General features: G+C 38.9%; 1 protein-coding gene across 1 annotated transcript in view; it reads left to right on the top strand.

Moving 5' to 3' along the window:
* Nucleotides 1–21,150, top strand: part of LOC129204553 (E3 ubiquitin-protein ligase parkin-like) — a 405,002-nt gene extending 383,852 nt beyond the window's left edge. Inside the window, exons 6-8 of the mRNA XM_054820775.1 lie at nucleotides 16,077–16,192; nucleotides 19,992–20,009; nucleotides 20,991–21,150. Coding sequence (XP_054676750.1) covers nucleotides 16,077–16,192; nucleotides 19,992–20,009; nucleotides 20,991–21,150 — 294 coding nt within the window. The remainder of the gene's footprint in view (nucleotides 1–16,076; nucleotides 16,193–19,991; nucleotides 20,010–20,990) is intronic.
* The last annotated feature ends 1,446 nt before the right edge of the window (nucleotides 21,151–22,596 follow it).

Raw genomic sequence — 22,596 nt, 5'->3', positions numbered from 1 at the left:
TATATTAAAAAATAAAAAAGACATCAGAGAATGTTAAGCTAAATGCCAGAGAACAAATTCAGTTTACTGCTAAGATTTTAGTGACTTTTACAGTACAGGATTATTCAGAGAAGAGGGGGTTTTTTTTGTGGGTTTTGTTTGTTTGTCCCCTCTACCCATGTCACTTACTACAGCCCTCTAACTTTCAAAAACATCTAGTAACCTGTAAGAACCTCAGGGGAAAGATTTTTGCATGACTTCAGGCTATAATGTCATTTTATTAGGTACTGGTATACTTGATTCTATAATAATGCTGGGGGGGTGTTAATGTATGAGCCATGTAAAACACTGGACACGTATTTGTATTTCATAAGTTTGAAGTAAGAAATCATGCATTTATACATTGACAATTATAACAGGATTGTGAGGTGTTTCTACTAGATGTTATTGTTCAAATTTTGCTTTTTAAAACATTATCTAAAATGCTTATCTAATGAAACATCTTTATCTCATTTTACAGAAGTGGAAGTAACAGTTGTAATGTTCCTTGTGTAAAGAGTTGTGTACAGATTATACTTAGCTGAAACCAATACAATGAACTAAACTTATACATAGTCCTCTTCCCTCTCTGGATGATGTCAATACGAATCAACTATTTGCTTCTGTCTATTCACGTGACTATATTTAACATCAATCCTCCTCTTCTATTTATCATATATTCTCAGCATCATGCAGCATATTTTGTTTGATTGCTTTTTGTTTTAAGAAAGCTTCAGTTTGTGATGCAGCAGAAATATTCTATCCAACCGCTCATTCTATATAGAAGTAAAAGATTTAAACCAGAGATCCAGGGGAGAGAAAAAACCTAAACATCTAAATTTACTCCCAACCATATCAACTCTAGCAACTGGACAAACTTGAAAAATAATTATTGGAAAAATTTTGCAGAATTTCCCCAAACTTTTGGATTTAATGTGTCTTGCTGTATGTGGGTTAGACATTACCTCTGTGTGTGTAGGTGGGACACAAGACCTGGTCTTTAGCACCTTTGTGGAAAGGAAACTATTAGAAGCATAAACGCAAATAATTAAGTAGAATTCGATTAAGGCTTTAAGGACAGCATAGCTATAGGTGTGCTAACAGAATGCATAGTCACGGCAAAGTGCATGCTTCAAAAGACAAACAACAAGCTGCTGGTGGCAAACAGACTTTAAAAACCCCGTTGCCTATTCAGTGAATATTCAGGAGGTGCCAAATATTCATTAGTGCATTTTAAAGTCTTCAGAGCAAAAAGCACGCATATCTTGTACAGAGGGAGAGAACGTTTCTGCCATTTCCTCCCTTTCCTCCTGTTACCATTCCCAATGTAACTGGACAGTGTCTTGGCTGGTTTGTTCTCATTCATATCCTGATCTATAGCAGGCATTGGAAAGGTGACAGAACAAACTGTCCAATTTTTCAAAGCCGAGACACAGAGATGAGGCAAAGAGCTACTCCTGTAGTATTACAGCCTAATTCTGTCTGCCCGGTGTCCTCACATAAACACTGATACTCCCCCTGAGGCAGCCTTAGTGCTAAATGAAAGGTGTGGGACTGCCTTTCAGATATGTTACAGACTTGTAGCTCATCTATATGGTTAATGGATGGATGTGAGGCTCTGAGACATTGGTCGTTTTAGCTGAAGGCTGAAAACCTAAAACCAAAAATAACAGGGTTTGGGTTTTTTGTTTTGTTTTGTTTTGTTTTTTTAAGATGGCTGTTGGGTTAAAAATACCTTTTTTTCTAAGCTTTGAACCTGACCAGTTCCTTTGATGTCAAGGGATGGACAAAATTTAAATGTTTCAGCTGTAATAGGATCAGATGGATGGGAATCTACTGCATATATTGAAGAAATGCAGCAATATTTGCAGACTAGACCATAGAATTGGTCTTATCGTATAGAATACTCATGAAAAGTAACAGTCAGTTAAAGAAATTGTGTAGTTTACATATATATTTGTGATTTGTTAACTCTGTGGGCTTTTCTCTGAAGCTCAAGATAAGATTCTTTGGGAGACCTTACAATGTAATGTCACTTGTGCAATATTTAGATCCTAAGTATGGGAGTCCTGTTTCTTATACATTTTAGATTTATTCTGTAGTAATTTTGAATTCTTGATCACTATCTTTACCCCAAGTGCTTGTTAGCATGATTGGAAAAGAAACAAATCACTCAAACCTGTAATTACAAACAACTTTTTGTGCCATAAGAAGCACAGCCTGAGGAACCAGTATCGTAGAGTATTTGAGTTTCTTCCCTCCTTGAGCCCTTTTTGCAGCTTACGTTCACATAAAAATTCAAACCTGATTGCCAGAGGAAATTAAGCTCAAAGTAAAGGATTGATTCTCTACAGGAAACACTTGATAACAAATTTAAACAGTTGGATTCTACTTTAAAAGAGGCTGATGGGAAAGTTTAAGTCCTAGAAATCAGCACTAATGTTCGAGATATGATGATTATAATACATTCTAAGTAGCTACTCTGAAACTGAGACTTCCTCTGTGGCTCAAGTAATTCAAAGGAACTTTTCCAAAATAAACTGCTTCATACATGCTGAAACCTGATGAACAAATTCAATAGAACAATTTGGGTTGGGCTCCGGAGGCTGGTCTAGATAGTTTAATCTTCCTGACAACTATAGTCTTGGTTCAGCCCAGAAGTTACTGTTTATCAGAGATTGTATTTCTAAATGAAACATGGATGAAAAAAGTTAGGAGCGAAGAGGGGAAGGGGAGAGTTTGCTGTCTTCCAGGACAAGGAAAGTGTAAATCTTTCACATGATTTTCTATGAAAGCATAGCCATTCTCATTGAAAAGTTGTTTACTTACAGCTATCTTACTGTATCTTTACGTACCACGGACATTACAGTGCCTGTGACATGTTAGTTGTGCTTTTCTGGTGATTGCCTAACGTCTACAGAGCCTTTGATACCACTGTGAGGTACCATTCCAGGCAAAGATCCATTTTGTAAGGAGAAAGAATGCCCTACAGCCTTCATGTCTTTCTTTACACTATGAGAAAATGAGTGAGAGAAGAGCTGGGTCATGCTGAAGAGTCCTGTTCATTCTGGTTTTATGTCATGGAAATGTAGCTACTTGAAGGAATGACAACAGAATTAGTGACAGGATTTTTGAGCCTGAACCACCACTTGCAGAGAAATGAAGAAAGTATGGTGTATGGCTGTCTTTAGACAAGTAAAGCCAATGAAAAAAGCTGTGTTAAAAATGAGAAAAGTCACTTTCATACAGAGTACTTTCCCGGGTGGTTGAAATAGTATTGTGTGGGCAGCAGCAGCTAAGAGATTGTCACGGTTTAACCCCAACCAGTACCTAAGCACCACACAGCCACTTGCTCACCCTTCCCCCACCACCAAGGGGAGAAGAATAGGAAAAAACCCTTGCGGGTTGAGGTAAAGACAGTTTAATAGGATAACAAAGGAAGAGAATAATAATAATAGTAGTAATAAAAAAAATGTGATGCACAAATGTAATTGCTCACCACATGCAGAAGGAAAAAACCCAGCTTGATGCCCAGTCTGTGTCTGAGCAGTGAATCTGCCTCCTGGCTCACTTCCCCAGTTCTACAGGGAGCCTGACGTTCTGTGGCAGGGAATGTCCCTTTGGCCGGCCTGGGTCAGTGTCCTGGCTGTGCTCTCCCAGCTCCTTGTGCGCCTGGCAGGGCGTGGGAAGCTGAAAAGTCCTTGACTGAGTGTAGGCACTACAGCTACACAGCAACAACTAAAACCATCAGTGTGTTATCAACGTTATTCTCATCCTAAATCCAAAACACAGCACTATGCTGGCTACTAGAAAGAAAATTAACTCAATCGCAGCTGAAACAAGGACAGGGATTCCCAAGGCATTTGTGCTTGTTGTTTCCACTGTGTCTTTTCTAGTAGATAAGGAAAGAATAATAAGTGATAGGTGCTGCGTTTGTCATTGCTTTTCTTACACACAGAAGTCCTACAAAATTATAGTCGCACATTATCTCCAGGGGCCAGATGTCATTATAACCTTGTATAGTTAATAACCCATCATGACAGTTATTTGAATCTTAATTATATCCCTCCTCTTTTTAGATTTTAATAAAAATTATTAACTGAAAAGTAATAACTGTGTGTTTTTGTGGGGGTTTTTTTTGGGGGGTTGTGTTTTTATTTTTGGTTTGGTTTTTTTTGTAGTGGGGACAATAGATGCGCAAGCTGTATGCACCATTGTACAAAAACATCCTTGTTGGTATAAATCACTGAAAATCATATATAAATGATGGCTCCCTCAGAAATGGATAGTAAGATCTTTTCAATCATTAATAATCTTGCTTATATCACATTAAACTGCTGATTAAAACTGAATGATAGCTGTAGCTGTCCTGTTATTAATTTTTAGGCAACACTTCTGTTGTTCTTCCAGTGAATTCTGGAAAAATGAAAGATAGAAATGTTGTCCCTGGGCAAAGGGAACAAATACATAAACAAAAGCTTGTTTGTTTGTGGTGTTTGGAGTTTTTTAAGAATGTGGATAAAAGTGGAATCTGGGTACGATGAGAATAGACGCTGTTACTATTTTGTAGCCCTTGAAAATGTCTCATAAAAAATCATTTTCAATGAGTTATTACATTCATTTTTGTATGCCAAAACCTTAGCTTTAAGTGATTTGGTCAGGACTAAAACACTAGGTCTTGTAAAGAATTATGAATAGCATGTACATTTCCCATCCCATAATCCTGCTACACTCAAAATAATTTCCATATTATAGGCTATCTGTTCAAATATTTGATGTACAACAAATTGGTTTTGATATCCTCAACTGAATAAAAGGTATGGTGAATATGTTTGATTCTGAGAGAACGAAGTGGAACTGTATATTTTTAATGTTTTTCTCACACGAATTTATTCAAAGTCAACCAAGAAAAAAAAAAAGGAGATACTGTTTAAGATGTATTGATACTTCTTTCTCTGAAATACGATGTGTCTTTTAGTCACTTGGACCCATTTAGATTGCAACTGTTACTGCTGAACAGAAAAGCAAGTTTGGAAAAATACAGGAGAATAACATTTCTGCCCCAAACCGGTGCTTGTCTCAAAAATGTAATAATAATTTAAAAAGTTAACTCCATCCCTCCCCCATTCTTCACACAGGTCAAAGTTGATGTAATCACCAAGACCCAGCATACTCTGACAGCCTAGCAAAGAGCTGGCAAAGGAGATCCATCCTAAAGAGCTTTTGTCATAAATAACAGATCTTTGTTCTTCTTAGCCAGAGGCATTTTGAGAAGGGCAATGGGGTTCGGTCAGAAAGCAGATATTAAAGAAATGCTCATATTTCTGCTACATTTTTATGCTGCTTTTGTCTCTTGCCAAGTTAAATAAATAAATATTTCTTATAGATATTGAAATTTAATATATCAGTACTTTGTTGTCATTCTTCATAACAAAAGATATTTTATCTTTGAGGTCAGCTTAATTAGCAGCAGTATATTAACAAGACTTACTATATAATATTTGATCTCTCCTGGGATATCAGTTTTTCTCCGTGTATCCCATAAAGGCATTTCATTCAAAGTTCACACTTCTGACAGTGTCCGTGAACTGCTATGCTGTCCTTCTACTGCATGTTCTACAGCAGAAATTCTGTGGATTTGAAAGCATAAGGGCTGGGGAAGTTTGTGTAGCAACGTATAGAAGATATGCTGGTAATGGTGACATCCTTTTATTTTCATTCCTGCTGATTATTCTGATTCCATTCTGAATATGTAGGTCCAAGATCAGGTGCTGAGTTTTTCACAGGACCTTCTCTTTCAAATAGAAAAATTACTTTAAGAATTTTTGTATGATAAATATTGTCTGAGTGTAGTGATTATGCTTTTGAAAGATTCATATTAGTATTGGTATGTGAATTGTTAAAGTGACCAACATCTTTAATATTTGCATTGCAGTATACCTAAAAATCTATGCTAAGGATCTTCAAATCTACTGTCACTTAATAACCTTGATTATTGTCCTGCTTAATCTTAATAGAGAATTAGCAATGAATCACATGCATTATTCTACTTTTTGTAGTGATCGATTTATATATTTCTTTAACATTGAAACAGTACTTAAGGAATTACATGCTGCAGTTTGAATGGTGGTCTAATACTACGCACAAATCCTTTCCCTCAAAATGAGTTAACGGTTTGTCCGTAACCACTGAGTCAGTCCATGAGAGCTCTATTTGTCGCTCATTTGTCTAGGAGGTGATCTGGCTAGCCATACCCAAGGGGCAGTTCCATTTCCCAGCTTAGGGAAGTTGGCTGCCCTTTGGAAGAGTGTTTACATTATTAACATCATGATCAAGCTTTGAGTTTGAGTCACAGGAAATTCACAGTGAGAAGGTTTGATTTTGATTGGAACCTCAAGTAGGAAAGAAATATTCTTGAATGGAGATCATCTTAAAAGAAAGTAGCGCTGATGACATGAGCAGAGCCTAAGGTTAGTTTCTCAGCCGTAAGTGTTGCAGTAACAGTTCCAGATGAACTCCAAACATAAAAGAAAGAAGACTTTGCTTGTCTGAATTTTAGGTAGTTATAGGAATACTTTGTTTTATTTATGTGGTTTTTTGATGCTAAACCTAATCATATAGCAAAAATTTGGATTATGGTTAATAATTTTCTTCCTTTGTTCTTAACAGCTGTTTAGGTCTTGGAGGCATTGCTTAGTAAAAACAAACTATACAGAGCAGCATTCACCACATAATTGGTACTAGGTGACGCTCACAATGCTCAATACCTGATGTGAGGTTCTTGGTAGTATCTGCTGAGCTGCATGGGGGAATTGGGAAGTTGGTAGTGCACACCACTATTTTGAGGAACATGTCTTCCAGTAGCCAGAGCTAGTCAAAATACTGTTGGCTTACAGAAGAAAGTGGAGCAGTCTTATGTATACAACACATTCATGAGTATCACAAAATCATTTAAGACTTGATTGCCGTAATCTCTAAGAATTATTCTTTGGCTGTACAGCCTTCCTCATATTAATTAGCCAGTGTAATCAAACAGCTTTTCTAACACTTTTTACTTTTTAAAAGCAATGCCTGTTCCACATATGAAATGTGACCTTGTACAGATTTTTTTTCACCAGAGATATTCCTGTGGCCTGGAAAGCCACTGCCTGCAATTCTTCTGGGATGTGGGAACCCACAAGTGTCTCTTCTCAGAGTTGAACCCAGTCTTCCCCAGAACATCCCAGAAATATTTGATTTGACAGTTGTTCTGAAGTGGATTTCTTTCAACCTGTTGTCATACCTACTGAATATCTACTTAAAATTTCAGTTGGAAAAGGAAATGAAGCATTATCACAGAAATGTGCTACAGTGGCACTGAAGTTTTCTCTCATTCAGGTGAATAATTCTGGTGATACAGATGAAAGGAGATTTAAGAGTACTGGTAATTTGAAAGCTGAAAAACTACACCCTCAATGGCTGTAACACATTGTATTGGGTTTGCGTGGCAAGGTTTTTGTAGCAGGGGGGCTATAGGGGTGGCTTCCGTGAGAAGCTGCCAGAAGCTTCCCCCCTGTGTCTGATAGAGCCAATGCCAGACTAGCTCCAAGATGGACCTGCTGCTGGCCAAGGCCAAGCCCATCAGCGATGGTGGTAGCGCCTCTGGGATAACAGTTAAGAAGGGGAAAAGTTGCTGTGCAACAGCAATTGCAGCCGGAGAGAGAAGTGAGAATATGCGAGAGGAACAACTCTGCAGACACCAAGGTCAGTGAAGGAGGAGGAGGTGTTCCAGGCACCGGAGCAGACATTCCCCTGCAACCCCTGGAGAAGACCATGGCGAGGCAGGCTGTCCCCCTGCAGCCCGTGGAGGTCCATGGTGAAGCAGTTATCCACCTGCAGCCTGTGGAGGACCCCACATTGGAGCAGGTGGAGGCACTCAAAGGAGGCTGTGATGCTGTGGGAAGCCTGCAGTGGAACAAGCTTGTGGCAGGACCTGTGGCCCCATGGAGAGAGGAGCCCATGCTGGAGCAGGTTTGCTGGCAGGACTTGAGACCCCATGGTGGACCCATGCTTCAGCTTCTGTTCCTGAAGGACTGCACCTCATGGAAGAGACTCATGCTGGAGCAGTTCATGAGGAATTGCAGCCTGTGGGAAGGACAGGAAGGACTCACGTTGGAGAAGTTGGTGGAGGACTGTCTCCTATGGGAGGAACCCCATGCTGAAGCAGGGGAAGAGTGGGAGGAGTCCTCCCCCTGAGGAAGGAGGAGCGGCAGAGGCAATGTGTCATGAACTGACCACAACCCCCATTCCCTCTCCCCCTGCACTGGTGTGGGGGAGGTGGAGAAATCAGGAGTGAAGTTAAACCCGGGAAGAAGGGAGGGGTTGGAGGGGAGGAGGAAGTTTTTAAGATTTGAGTTTATTTCTCATTACCCTACTCTGATTTGATTGGTAATAAAAGAAATTAATTTTCCTGAGTTGAGTCTGGTTTGCCCATGACAGTAATTGGTGAATGATTATTGGCTGGATGGTCACACTCAAAGAGTTGTGGTCAACGGCTCAATGTCCAAGTGGAGAACAGTGACGAGTGGCATTCCTCAGGGGTCGGTACTGGGACCAATGCTATTTAACATCTTTGTTGGCGACATGGACAGCGGGATCAAGTGCACCCTCAGCACGTTTGCTGATGACACCAAGCTATGTGCTGTGGTTGACACGCTGGAGGGAAGGGATGCCATCCAGAGGGACCTTGACTCCAGAGGCTTGAGAGGTGGGCCCGTGTGAACCACAAGAAATTTAACAAGGCCAAGTGCAAGGTCCTGCACGTGGGTCAGGGCAATCCCAAGCACAACTACAGGCTGGGCAGAGAATGGATTGAGGGCAGCCCTGAGGAGAAGGACTTGGGGGTATTGATTGATGAGAAGCTCAGCATGAGCCGGCAGTGTGCGCTTGCAGCCCAGAAAGCCAACCGTGTCCTGGGCTGCATCAAAAGAGGCATGACCAGCAGGTCGAGGGAGGTGATCCTGCCCCTCTACTCCACTCTGGTGAGACCCCACCTGGAGTACTGCGTCCAGCTGTGGGGGCCCCAGTACAAAAGAGACATGGAGCTGTTGGAGCGAGTCCAGAGGAGGGCCACAAAGCTGATCAGAGGGCTGGAGCACCTCTCCTATGAGGACAGGCTGAGAGAGTTGGGGTTGTTCAGCCTGGAGAAGAGAAGGCTCCGGGGAGATCTAATTCCGGTTTACCAGTACCTGAAGGGGCCTACAGGAAAGCTGGAGAGGGACTGTTTATCAGGGAGTGTAGTGACAGGACAAGGGGTAATGGGTTTAAGCTGAAGGAGGGTCGATTTAGATTAGATGTTAGAAAGGAATTCTGTACTGTGAGGGTGGTGAGGCACTGGAACAGGTTGCCCAGAGAGGTTGTGGAGGCCCCATCCCTGGCAGTGTTTAAGACCAGGTTGGATGGGGCTTTGGGCAACGTGGTCTAGTGGAGGGTGTCCCTGCCCATGGCAGGGTGGTTGGAACTAGATGATCTTTGAGGTCCCTTCCAACCCAAACCATTCTATGATTCTATGATCTCTACCTGCCCATACCTCTACCCACAAACTGTTATATTTTCTCTTTCCTGTCCAGCCAAGGGAGTGATAGAGTGGCTTTCGTGGGCATCTGGTGCCCAGCCAGGGTCAACCAACCACACACATATTAATAAATGGCTTTATCTATCAGTCCTAAACAAACACATGTGTGGGTAATTCAGGGGGGAAATAATGTAGGGCCCCCACCTTGTTCTGTTTCTTATTAAGAAAAGGGAATAAGAAATGCAAAGGCTGAGCTTTCTTAGGATTTTTAACCAACTTAGAGGAGTGAATGAGAAGCAGGGGTAGGAACATGTATTTTCATGTGTATATGTTGCATATCAGCTGAGGTGCAGGCTATCTTAGTACTTGTTAGCAAAGAGCAGTGTTTTTTCTGACAGGGCAGTAAACTGGATTGGGGAACATGCATCAAAAGGGTAAAGTTTGTTCTGGGCCTTATTCTGTCTCAGACCCTTGTTTCCCACTGATGGTTTGCATATTACTTTGGTCTTTTTCTTATGTTGGTTGCCATATAGAAGACAGTTTGCTTATCAGCAGTTAGGGGTATGCAAACCCCTGCTTTGTTTGAAAAGACAAAATTTAGGGAGAAATGTTTTTCATAAAGTATCAGAGAAGATTATTTTTATGATGAATTTGTACATTTTCTTCTTGAGTTTCATAAAAAGTAGTTAACACTGACCATGTATCTTTGAACCTTTTCTTCCTCCTTGCACTTTTTATGATGTTGTGTGACACAAAAGCGATAACAGGAGTGAAGAATATGACAGAGCATGTAAGAGAAATGCTTGCTCCCTTCTCTGAATAACAATCTATCAAATACACTGCCAAAAGGAAGACACTTGTAGTGTTAAACAGAGTGTTCACAATTTCACGGGACCTATGCCTTTAGGCAAGAAAATGATCTAAAGGTATTCACTGCAGTAGAAGGTAACCATAAAACTACTCACTTTCAGAACTAAGAAAAGCACTAAATTTTGTCTCGTCTTTCGCAGTAATTTTTTGACATCCTTACTCATTGGTGAACAGATATACTTAAATAAAAAGGCATTCATCAGAAATTTTTGTACCAAATGAGAACACAAGTGCAGAAAGGAGATTTCTTCTATTTTAAAATATTTTAGCAGTGGTCTGATAGCGATGTAGACTGCAGGAATTTTTGCCTGTCCCTGTTATGTTATTCTGTAAGGGTTTTTTAATTATACAGTTAAAATTCTGAAAGTATTGTCTAATATAGGATAACATAAGTTATGGCTGAATGGCAGGGCTCAGAGGGTTGTAATAAGCAGCGCAGAGTCTAGTTGGAGGCCTGTAGCTAGCGGCGTGCCCCAAGGGTCAGTACTGGGTCTGATCTTGTTCAACATATTCATCAATGACCTGGATGAAGGTGCAGAGAGCATCCTCAGCAAGTTTTGCCAATGATACAAAACTGCAAGGAGTGGCTGATACACCAGAAGGCTGCACTGCTGTTCAGTGAGACCTGGACAGGCGAGAGAGTTAAGTGGTGAGGAACCTAATGAAATTCAACAAAGGGCAAATGTAGGGTCCTGCACCTAGGGAGGAATAACCCCAGGCACCAGTACAGGTTAGGGGTTGACCTGCTGGGAAGCAGCTCTGCAGAGAAGGACCTAGGAGTCCTGGTGGACAAGAAGTTATCCATGAGCCAGCAATGTGCCCTTGTGGCCAGGAAGGCCAGTGGTATCTTTGGGTGCATTAAGATGAGCATGGCCAGCAGGCCAAGGGAGGTTATCCTCCCCCTCTACTCTGCCCTTGTGAGGCCACATCTGGAATATTGTGCCCAGTTCTGGGCTCCCCAGTTCAAGAAAGACAAAGAACTACTGGAGACAGTCCATTGGAGGGCTACGAGGATGATGTGGGGACTGGAGTGTCTCTTGTATGAGGAAAGGCTGAGAGAGCTGGGGCTGTTTAGCCTGGAGAAGAGAAGACTGAGAGGGGACCTCATCAATGCTTATAAATACTTAAACGGCGGGTGTCAAGAGGATGGGGCCAGACTCTTCCCAGTGGTGCCCAGCAACAGGACAAGGGGCAATGGGCACAAACTGGAACACAGGAAGTTCCACCTGAACATGAGGAAAAACTTTGAGGTTGACCGAGCACTGGGACAGGCTGCCCAGAGAGGCTGTGGAGTCTCCTTCTCTGGAGATGTTCAAAACCCACCTGAAGGTGATCCTGTGCAACCTGCTCTAGGTGACCCTGCTTTAGCAGGGGGGTTGGACTAGATGATCTCGTGAGGTCCCTTCCAACCCCTATCATTCTGTGATTCTCTGATTCTCTAATAAGTTTAGAGAGACATTTTGATGTCAGCCTTAAGAAGTAACAATTCATATGAGTGTGATGGTCTGTGGCAAAATTAGAGGGTTAGTCCTAAACTGGCTGGCTCCGTACCTGTTTGGAGATTAACCTTGGAACATAAATGATTTAGATTAAACAATCCAGCAAATTTGCCTCCTTAGACTATCATATACTTGGTGAAAGACTAAATAAAAGAATAGCTACCTTCTATATGCAAAGCTGGAGAGTGAGAAGTGGCTAAATGCTTCCCCCTTATTTTTTTACTCTCAGCAATCTCATTGCTGGAATTGCTGCTGAGAAGCAACTTGTGCTGGTGGGTTATCTTTCTTCATAATTTCATACATATATGCCCTGACATAAAAAGTTGTACTTGCATTGCAAGAAATATGCTAAGTCTCTGGGAAATCTGGTACGTGTGACAAATAAACACTTATGGATAATTGAGTTTGTCACTTTTAAAAACCTTCAAACAATTGGAATGTGTATTACTATGATTAAAAAAAAATAAATGTGGAAATGTGGTCCACACTACTCCAGAACTGTCAGGCACTGAGCATACTGAATTTTTCAGATTCAAATCTTTCCCTGTACTTCTGGACTCTCATCACAGCACTGATGTCTCAGGCCTACAGATGTAGACTGTTGTGTTGATTTTATAGGGTTGTGCATTTTGTGGGTTATACCTTTTGTTTTTGAAAGGGTCGACATGTTATAAATGGGTTAGTTTTACTATACTACTAGTATCATTTGTTATAAATGACTTTCGTATTCTTTAATCTTGAAGATTTCTTCTCAACAAATACTTGACGTATAATCTTGAGGGATTTCTATTTTGTATAATTTTAACTAATCCTGTGTTCTGTTTGCATTTATTATTAAGATTTACTATTTCTTTAATTGCAGTTTACTCAAGCAGGGAGTCTTTTGATGGGTAGTTTTGGAGAGTGGCAATATTTTCTTTTGTTATTTCAAATGATATTTTCACGTTCCATAACATTCTCCATTCAGCAATGCCAAAGCACATCATAAATATAATTAATAGAGGAATTTCCTTAAAGCAGTTTTTGGGCTGATAAACAGAAGTATAGAGAAGTAATTTTCCTAATGCTACAGAGAAAGTATTTTGGGAATACAGCACAAGATTTCTTTTTCTTTCTCTCTTTCTCTCTTTCTCTCTTTCTCTCTCTCTCTCTCTCTCTCTTTCTCTCTTTCTCTCTCTCTCTCTCTTTCTCTCTTTCTCTCTTTCTCTCTTTCTCTCTCTCTCTTTCTCTCTTTCTCTCTTTCTCTCTCTCTCTTTCTCTCTTTCTCTCTTTCTCTCTTTCTCTCTTTCTCTCTTTCTCTCTTTCTCTCTTTCTCTCTTTCTCTCTTTCTCTCTTTCTCTCTCTCTTTCTCTCTTTCTCTCTTTCTCTCTTTCTCTCTTTCTCTCTTTCTCTCTTTCTCTCTTTCTCTCTTTCTCTCTTTCTCTCTCTCTCTCTCTCTCTCTTTTCCTTCCTCCCTCCCTCCCTCCCTTAGTAATATTCCATACATCTTAGAGTATGGAATGAGAAATATATTGCTTTATTTCCCTTCCATCTTCATTAAACAGCTTCCATGACAAGAAACTTAATAGCTGTTATGAGGTATTATCAAAAGCAATTAGAATCATCAAACAGATGCTCTTTAGAAAAAAAAAAAATTAAGTCTAAAGCTATTTTAAGTGTTCTAGAGCTTACTTCCTTTATTACTATTTTTCTTTTTGCTTGTGACCCAAAAAAGTTGTATTATAGTGGGTAAGTAATTTTATAAAAAATTATTTTTCTTTTGTATATTTCCTTGCCCATAGTTTATCTGTTCTGGAATAGTGAGTTGTCAATATTTTCTTAGTTGTATGCAGAAGATGTACTGCAGCAAGGAGATATTTTCAAGAATTCTCCTGCATTGAAATAAATACTTCTTACCATTTAATTCAAACAAAAGTAAAATCAAATTAAAGGGCAAAGAAAACCCAAGCTCCAAAACCCATTAGCAAATAACACAAAGATTAATGGATACATTTTTAAAGGTTGAAAATAAATTAAAGTTACAGGTCATGGAAGGTTTCCATGTGCTCCAGGTGAATGTGTAGTTCCATTGACTCATTCTCGTCTGCTGAAATGCTTCAAGTTGAGCTGATATTTAAAAGCTGTGTGTGTAACTGGGTCTTGAACAAGAGAAGAAACATGGAAAGTCTAAAGTCTTGTCGAAGGATGACTTTAAGCGTATTTTCTTGCTTGGGACTACTTCCTGATGTTATGAAACAAGACAGAAAGATGATTTAGTTATTGAAAAAAGTTAGCTCTACGTAAATATGTACAGGTTACTACTTCAAAAGTTTTGTGAGCAATTGCTTAGTTTTAAAAATAAGCTTTTCTTTAAACCTTACCCCTTAGTTCTCTTAAACTGCTACTAACACATGCTTCAGAGAATGAGTCCTTAACTTATAGTGGAGTTTGAATATTTTATTTGTGTTGAATCTAATGCCTACATCAGTGCTTCTCTGAGAAGCAGGATTGACTAACCTAGGAGGAAGGTTGTATTAATTCTTCTCATATCCCAGTTACCAGGTTCCACCTTAGAGGTGTTACTGCATGGTACTCTATTTGTCTCATGTGGAAATACACAATATATCTAAATGATCACCACTGAGAAGAAACAGTCATTGACAGCTGTTTCACAGATAAACTCCCTACTGCAAGGCTTAAGGCAGTAAGAAAGTAAGAGCTTTTTCTGGACTGATTTTAATACAGTATTGTTGAAAATCTCAGTGCAAGGCTGTATAGAGGGGCAGGTGATTTTGTATTAAACTGGATTTCATTCAGCCACACTCATTCTCTTGTATTTCTATACTAAAAAACGCTAAAATATGTGTCCAGATAGTCTAGCTAGGAACTTGGAGTGATACTAGGAAACACCACCTAGCAAGTGTTTTTCATGGCTTTTGGGTTGCTTTTAGTGCTGGGTGTTGGAAGTGACTTTTGCACCCTAAAGAAGTTGACAGTAACTGTAATTTTTTTCCATCATCCTGTCCCACTTCTGTGAGTTACTAGGAAATACTGCTGATTTATTCACTGTCTCTGTGCCTTTTTCTCTTGCTGCGGTTTATTCTTTTTTTTTCCTTTTCTCTGGATTTTTTTTTCCAGTCTGCATGTCTCGAGAATCATCTGTGATCTTAATACCTTGATGCCATCAACACCTATCATTCTTTTATGCATTCTCCTTGTCATTTCTTCTGATGCTTTTATACCCTTACCTTCCAATTCTCACTTCATTTCTACGAGTTTTTAATGTTTTCAGTGCAAACCTCTACAATCTGATACTGTAAAAAAGGGCTCATAGAAAGAAAGAAACTGCAAACTGTAATCTGTGGCTCCTATTGCAAAGCACATGTATTCAGACTGCTTTTATTTACATATGCATAGAGTGATTTGGGCAATTAAAACAACCTTTTATAACAAAACCTTATCAAAGTGCAGCATGATTGGTATGGCTTTCCCTGGGGTGCAGTGGAAAAGAGAACAACACACACAGTTGTGTAAAATGTACTATGTTAATGAAAGGAGTCTAAGAGGTTATATAGAGTGGTATATGGACTAAAGAAACTTAATTCAAACACAATATAATATATAATTGCAAATGTAGTATGTCCCCCAAGAGAACTGGAGCTTCCCTTTAATATGATGATAAAATTGTATCATATAGATTTCCAACACCACAAAAGCAAGGCCAGACTTTACTAATTTAGAGCTAAAATCTTGTGTTCTAGAGATCAGAAAATGGTAACATCTGTAACAAAAAAATGTGGAAATATTAATGCATAGTGACAATGCTTAGTATTCTGCCTTTGATGATTATACTTAGATGAAGTCAAGATGAAGTAATTTTTTTCTATAAATCCAGAAAATCACAGAATGTATCACACTGATATCAAATTAGCACACAAGTAGATATCTTCTTTGCTAGGGAAATCACTGAACAAAATACACACCTAGACTGGTATTTTTGCAAGGGCTTCCTTGTAAACCTTTCCTAATGATTGTCCTCCTTTTCTGTTGGCAGTGGTGATTTGTCTGTTGTCTCAAATGTCAGTTAGCCTAAGATAAAGAAAAGACATGAGTGGCAGATATGTAATCTTCTCTTTATTTCTCCTTCAATATTTCAGGAGTTTTACTTTAAATGTGGAGCACACCCAACCACTGACAGTGAACCATCTGTGGCTTTGAACCTCATTACAACAAACAGTCGCTGTATCACATGTATAACATGCACAGATATTAGGTAAGTACAACAAAAAGTGTCAGAGATGCACGGTCTCGGTGCTTCAGAGTACTTATCACTTTCAAAGAGCTTTTTTTTCCTCTGCTGGCTTTCCTTTTTAAGCATTTTTTGTCCCTGGTATCATGGTGGAAAATGGGCCACATTTTCAAGTGTGTTCTTTGTTTTGCTGGTATGATTACAATTTATATTTTTGTACTCTAGTTGAGTTACAGGTGGAAATATGACTGCTTAAGTTCTAGCTACAGCCTCAAGTGCTCAAGATTGTGGCATAAGTGTGTAGATCTTTGCTGCTAATCCATATGTAATAGTGAAAGAAAGCCTGATTTTGAGTGGGACAAACTGTTCCTGCAGAAAGGAACATTTTGGTGTTTGTTTTATAAATCAAAGTATAATTTCTTATGATGCATCTGTTCTCATGTTCTCGTTTATTGCAGTTTTAAATACTGTAATCCATCTTACCGTATGGTATTTGGGCACATACATTCAAGAATACCATTACTTGCAAATGCATGGATTAAAAACCAATTGCCCGAGAAAGACAGCTACCATTGTTGTGAAGAATTACCTGAAACACATTTACCTACTGATTAGGAGACATTTTGAGGTGGAACCTCAAAACTAATAACACCGTGTTATATACTCTAAGTATTGCTATTGATTAGTCTGCCTTTTGCAATAAAAGAATTCAGAAAAATCTTATAGGATAGCAGGAAGTGTGAACAAAACTGTTAGGAGGTATCTTTGCGGGGAAGAAAAGCTTGATTCCTGGAAGTAAACTTCCTAATGAAAATAATAGGTTGTCGTTCTGATTCTATCCCAGACCAAGTATTATTATATTATGTTGCACTTGCGTGCTACTGCATTGATAGCAGCTGATTGGGTGCTGGTAGTATTTGGCTCAAGAAAATGAGTCTTAGTTAGAGATTAAAAGATAATAGTGCATTGAAGAGGAGTATGGTGTCCATCACTTCCCATATATGCAGCATTTATAGCGTTGCTGTGTGTCTCTTTCAGAGACTACCTTGCAGGCAGCACATGCTGAATCCTCATGCTCATCCTCACTGGTTAAGTATGCAGCAGTATTAACCTCTCCGTAATTAAGGATAATATGAAGGTTTCATTCTGAGCCCAGCTTTCTCTTTTTTCCAAGAACAAGAGGGAAGAATATCAGTCATAAATACACTTACTTAGGCTTGAGAACTGGTTATAATTATTTCTATCAAATTTGAAATGGTTATGTTGACATTTTCCTGAATTGATATATTCAGTACAGACCTATTCACCCATATTCATGAAGTTGTAATTTTTTCCTCTATTTTGTGGCAAAATCCCAAAGGAAAGAAAGAGGTAAGACTTAATTTTCTGTATTTGCTGTTCCTGGAACTAACTATTGGCTTCCTAAACTTTAGTAGTAAAATTTAGTAGGATTATTTATTGACATGTCACAAAAGCATATCAATTCTCATTAATTTAAATTAAAGCATCAAATAACTATGGGAGACCTAAGTTTCAGTAGGCTTTTAGCTCAGCACAGAATCTGGGAATATTTATTTATGAATAAGCTTATTGGATTTATAGACTAAACAGGGAAGGAAGACATATCTACCTGTTGGCCTCATGCTGTTCAGATTCTTTCTAGGTTATAAGACCCCTTCTAAGATGCCATTAAGTGATCTGAAAGTATTTTATTTTTTAAAGTTTGTAGGAGTTCTGATGGAGTACCCTAAGAAACAGGGTAGGATTTGGGTGCCTGAGCATCTGACAAGGAACTAGCAATTCCTAGTTATCCATCCATCATGGGAGAACAGGTTCTTTGAAGTTACCATACACATAAAAAGTCTTTCAGTCTTCTATTTATTTTGCATAGCAGATTCAGTTGTTCATAAATAGGTTTGTCTTCTGTTATGTAGCACAGAGATACTTGAAAGTTCAGTTTAGTTTTCTGAATGGCTGACAGATTTTATTTGGTCACAGCAAGATTCCTGAAGCCTGTGACATGAGAAGAGGATTAGATGGCAGATATTATAAAACCAGCCTACAGCGCAGTTGTATCCCCTTCACTCTCCAAAAAGTCAGGGGAATACTCTTCTGACCCAGTATCTGTAGGCCATGGAATTGATTGTTCGGTAGGAGGCAGTGAAATCAATTATCCCAAGAGTGAGCAGGAGAGTACTCCAGCAACATTCTTGCAGGTTTAAAGGTTGTAAATGCACTAATACATTTATGTAGCCAGAATTTGACTTCTCATACTTTCTAGAGCTATAGGTGTAGGTTTCCTCTCTCGTTCCTCAAGTGATGCAGTGAAATGATGAAGAGGATATTCTCTCTTCTGGCTTAATGTGTACTTCATGAGATTTTTGTGGGTGACCTCCTGTTCCCCTGCACACCTCCCGTCTCCTCCCACGCATGAGCAGTTCTTTTATACTGGCCTGTGGAACAGCAGAAGATGAAATCAGCAGGAAGTAGGCAATATATTTCAGTTCCTCCTCTCTGTCATGGTTAACTAATGTGCAACTATTGTACCTCGACTCTGCCTCAGTTTAGGTAGCACCATTCCGTACATGAAAACGTATACCAAAGAGAATTGCAAAATGATAGTTGTTGGTCACAAGAGAGAAGTTGCGAGGGACACTTGAACTCTGTACTGATTCATATGGTGTGTCTTCTGGAAAGAGCTAATTTTGGCAGCATCCTCTGTGGTGTATTTACGGAACTGGATCCAAGGTACAGGTTAAAGGCCAAATAGCAGTCTCTGTCAAATTGGTACCTCAGCATTTTGCAGCAAGGGTGCAGACTAAACTAAAAGTGGCTGGTTCTCCTGTTCCTTCTAACCATTCACTGGGCAAGTGAAATGATTTGACTTACAGCAGCGCAGAGCCCTGGTATGTGTCTGTACTTGCTAAATGAAAGAGGGCCAATGGCTCATCCCTGATCCCAAGCTAAATGGCAGCAACTGACAGATATCTTACACAGTACTGTGATAGGTAGCCTGGCTTTTTGTCATACCCAGATTGGGATAATCTTGAAGCTGAAACCCAAAGGCTCCTTGCTGAAACTAGATCTGCAATGAAAGCATACTTTTTATTCCAGCGGTAAGATGGCATGGAAGGGGGTTATTCATGTCCTACTATTCCATGTGTAGGGCTTGGGAAGCATCAGAAGAGGTCACCAAACACCATGAAGTACAATGAAGGGGTAAAATTGCTGAACAACTGAACTTCTTGGGAGAAACAGTACCTATCTCCAAGACCTGTGTTCTAAGTATTTCTAGGCTACAGGAAAAGTTGTCTGTTCCTGACAACTTACTGTGTTTTTGTTAAGCTGTCCTCTTTATTTAAACAAACAAACAAACAAAAAAACAACAAAAAAACCCCAAAACCACACAAAAAAAAGAAGAAAAGAAATAAGAAAAAAAAAAGTGCCTAAAACCTCCTTCTCTAGGCAACGTTAGAGGAACTAAAATGGAAGAAATTTTTCTGTCTCATCATGTCAAAATATTGATACACATTTCTGTGATAATTCTAAAATTTTGAGAATGCATCCATTCCTTAAATGCTGGTTATCTTTCAGAAGTTTGATTTTTAAAGCCATAAAAGCCTATTATGCAGTTTTGTGTAATATAAAACATTTGTAGGTGGTACCGAGAAGGCCTTATTCTAGTTCATTTTTCGTACGGCCAATCTTGTGAGTTGTTAAAATATAATTTCACATGTATCTTTGGGTGAATGAAATAATTTTCCAATTAAAGCTGAGAGAAAAATTATTTTAGTTTATATTTCTGATTTTCTTTTTTTTTCAGTTGCAAGGATGATGGAAGGTAAGCCCATTTTGCAAAGAGCTAGAGATTGGACAATGAAAACATTTATCAGTGTTGCACAAAGGTCATTGTAAATTCTTGGACTACTTTTGACATCTCTGCTCAGTTTTTTGAGTTTCTAATTCTGTTCTCTGACCTAGTGTTCTTGGAATATTTATATGAAACTCAAAGAAATGATACAAATACCTATAACCTTTTTACTTTAGTTAAACACTTAGGTGACTCTATGAATTTTTGCTGGTGATTACTTTCTAATACTCCTATGAAGTTGAAAAGTGGCATCCAGGGCACTCTGCAATTTGTAGTATTTTCTGAAACCTACTTTCATCATTCAGGTGGAAAAGAGTAGTAACTGTATTTGGTACATTAACTATTACTTTACATTAGCTTCACTACAATAAAATAAAAAAAATTGTGTCTGTTCTTCAAAATACATTTTTCTCCCTTTTTGCTGAAAAATTTTAAACAGGAAAAGATGACAACCAGGTACTGTTTACGTATTTCTTAAATATTATTGTTCACAGCAAGATATACCATTTCTCTAGTTGTTTCTGTCTGTTTATCATAGACAGTTAGTCCACCACAGGCAGAGCAGTTAAGCTCCAAGATTCTTGCCACAGCATACGTATGGTTTTAGCAAGGTTTGCAGAGCTCATAAAAATCATATTTAAAGCAGTAGTGTACTCTATGGTATATAGAAAAAATGCAAAGTGGAAATAATATTTAAGCCTATTGCCAATTTTTTATTCTCAAGTTTACTTTAGGCACACTTTCTGTTTGCCTTGGGTTTATATTTGATATGAATATTTTCATGCAGCTCTGACCAACAGAGTGAAATACTTCAGAGCCAAATACCCTTGTAGGGTTATGCTAAATCTATAGGCAGTATTCCATGTAGTGTAATGCCTTCCAATGTATTCTGCTTATCTACAGCAGAGTTATCGTGAATTGGCAGCCTTTATGCATTTTTTTTTCTTGTAGCATTCAAGGTGATGGGTTGCTATTTTATGTCTTTGAGGAAGCTCTTAATGGGTTGAGCAAATGGCTGAAAGTTGAAACAAATACTAAAACTGTGCAATCCTCAAGGGAAGATCTGCTTTTGTCAACTGCTTCCAGTAGAAATAACATCAAAAGGGGTTAGGAGTACCCCAGGGTACCCATAAATCAGGCTCAGGAATAACAGCAGTGTTAAGCAGTGTAAAAATAAAATGTGCAGAACAGAAGTGCCTCTTGTCATCTTTCACAAACTAGGTAGGGTACTATTCCTAAAGCCACCATTATTTTTAGCTTCCAATGGATACAGATAAGTGTAAAAGATACATAGGCCTTGCTGTCACGTAATCGGTAGAAAGAACTCTCCAGAAGAAGTACTTGCTGTTGTGTTATCAGAATATTTTATCAAATAAATCCATACTGCATGATCTTGGACAAAAAAATATTTTGTTTTGCTTAGACAATGGAATCTTGTAATACGTTTTTCTGCTATTTGGACTTCCTAATAATAGAGTTGGAAGCGAGAGCTTCATTTTGCTAGTGATGAGAGTTAGAAGTGCATATGCTAGATGTTCTTCAAGGGTAACAATGATGTAAGGTCTTCGCCATAATTCAGCCAAACCAATTCAGACTGTGATCACATTAGACTCCATGGGCAGAAGAGTGTTGGAGAAGGTCAGTACTTGGAGGGAAAAACTCAAAGTGAATGTACTATAGGAAGTCCTGTTAGAAATTCAGTAGACAGCTCTCTTCTCCTTCAGTCAATAAAGAATGAATGACTCTGTATGTCGTTAGGGATAACTGTGTGTTAATCTGGCTCTGGTGGGACTACTTTGAACCTCCTGAGCTTCTCGCTAGCTCTTAATCAGCCATCTGTTTTTTTCAGTCTGTTTTTTGTAAGTACAACTTACAAATTTTTTCCCTCCAGCAGCAGTTTGTGCTATCCCCCATCACTCCTGCTCATTCATTTCTGTTACTGTAGAGTCAGGACTGAGACTCATGAGCTTTATTTTTATGGGGTAGTATTTCCACATGGGTAAGGGATAGAATCATTTGCTTCCTAATAGATATATATGTGACTGATTTTCAGTTGTGGATTTTACCTGCCAAAGGAAGACCATCTGCCCTAGGTTATTATGGGGATTAGGATTTTTGTAATGTAATATTTTGGGGTTTGATCTTTATGACATTATTGTTGATCTAGAAGTTGTGCCAAATTCTTTACTGCTTTGAAGTAAAATATTTCTTCTGTTACAGTCTAAAAGATTGTTTAGAAATGTCTGAAATAATTTGGCTTACCTTTCTTTCTTTCTGTAAATAGCTGGTATTAATGCACTCTGGATTTCAAAAAAAGAAGGGGGAAAGAATATCAGAGGAAGAATGTAGCAGTGAATATGACAAAAAGTATATGCGGTAGCAGGTCTGCCATGGTATTCAAAACCTTTAAAATATAAATAATTCCAGAATCTTTAGTTTCACGATTTGAATCAAATGTTACAGCTCAAGGGACAATTTGCAAAATTCAGCAAATCGTGATAAGGATCCATATCTGAACTGTAAACATTTTCAAAGCGAAGAAGCTGCCCTACAAATT

Source organism: Grus americana, chromosome 3, assembly GCF_028858705.1.
Source record: "Grus americana isolate bGruAme1 chromosome 3, bGruAme1.mat, whole genome shotgun sequence".
Lineage (NCBI taxonomy): Eukaryota > Metazoa > Chordata > Aves > Gruiformes > Gruidae > Grus > Grus americana.
This window is presented reverse-complemented; position numbering and strand designations above follow the sequence as displayed.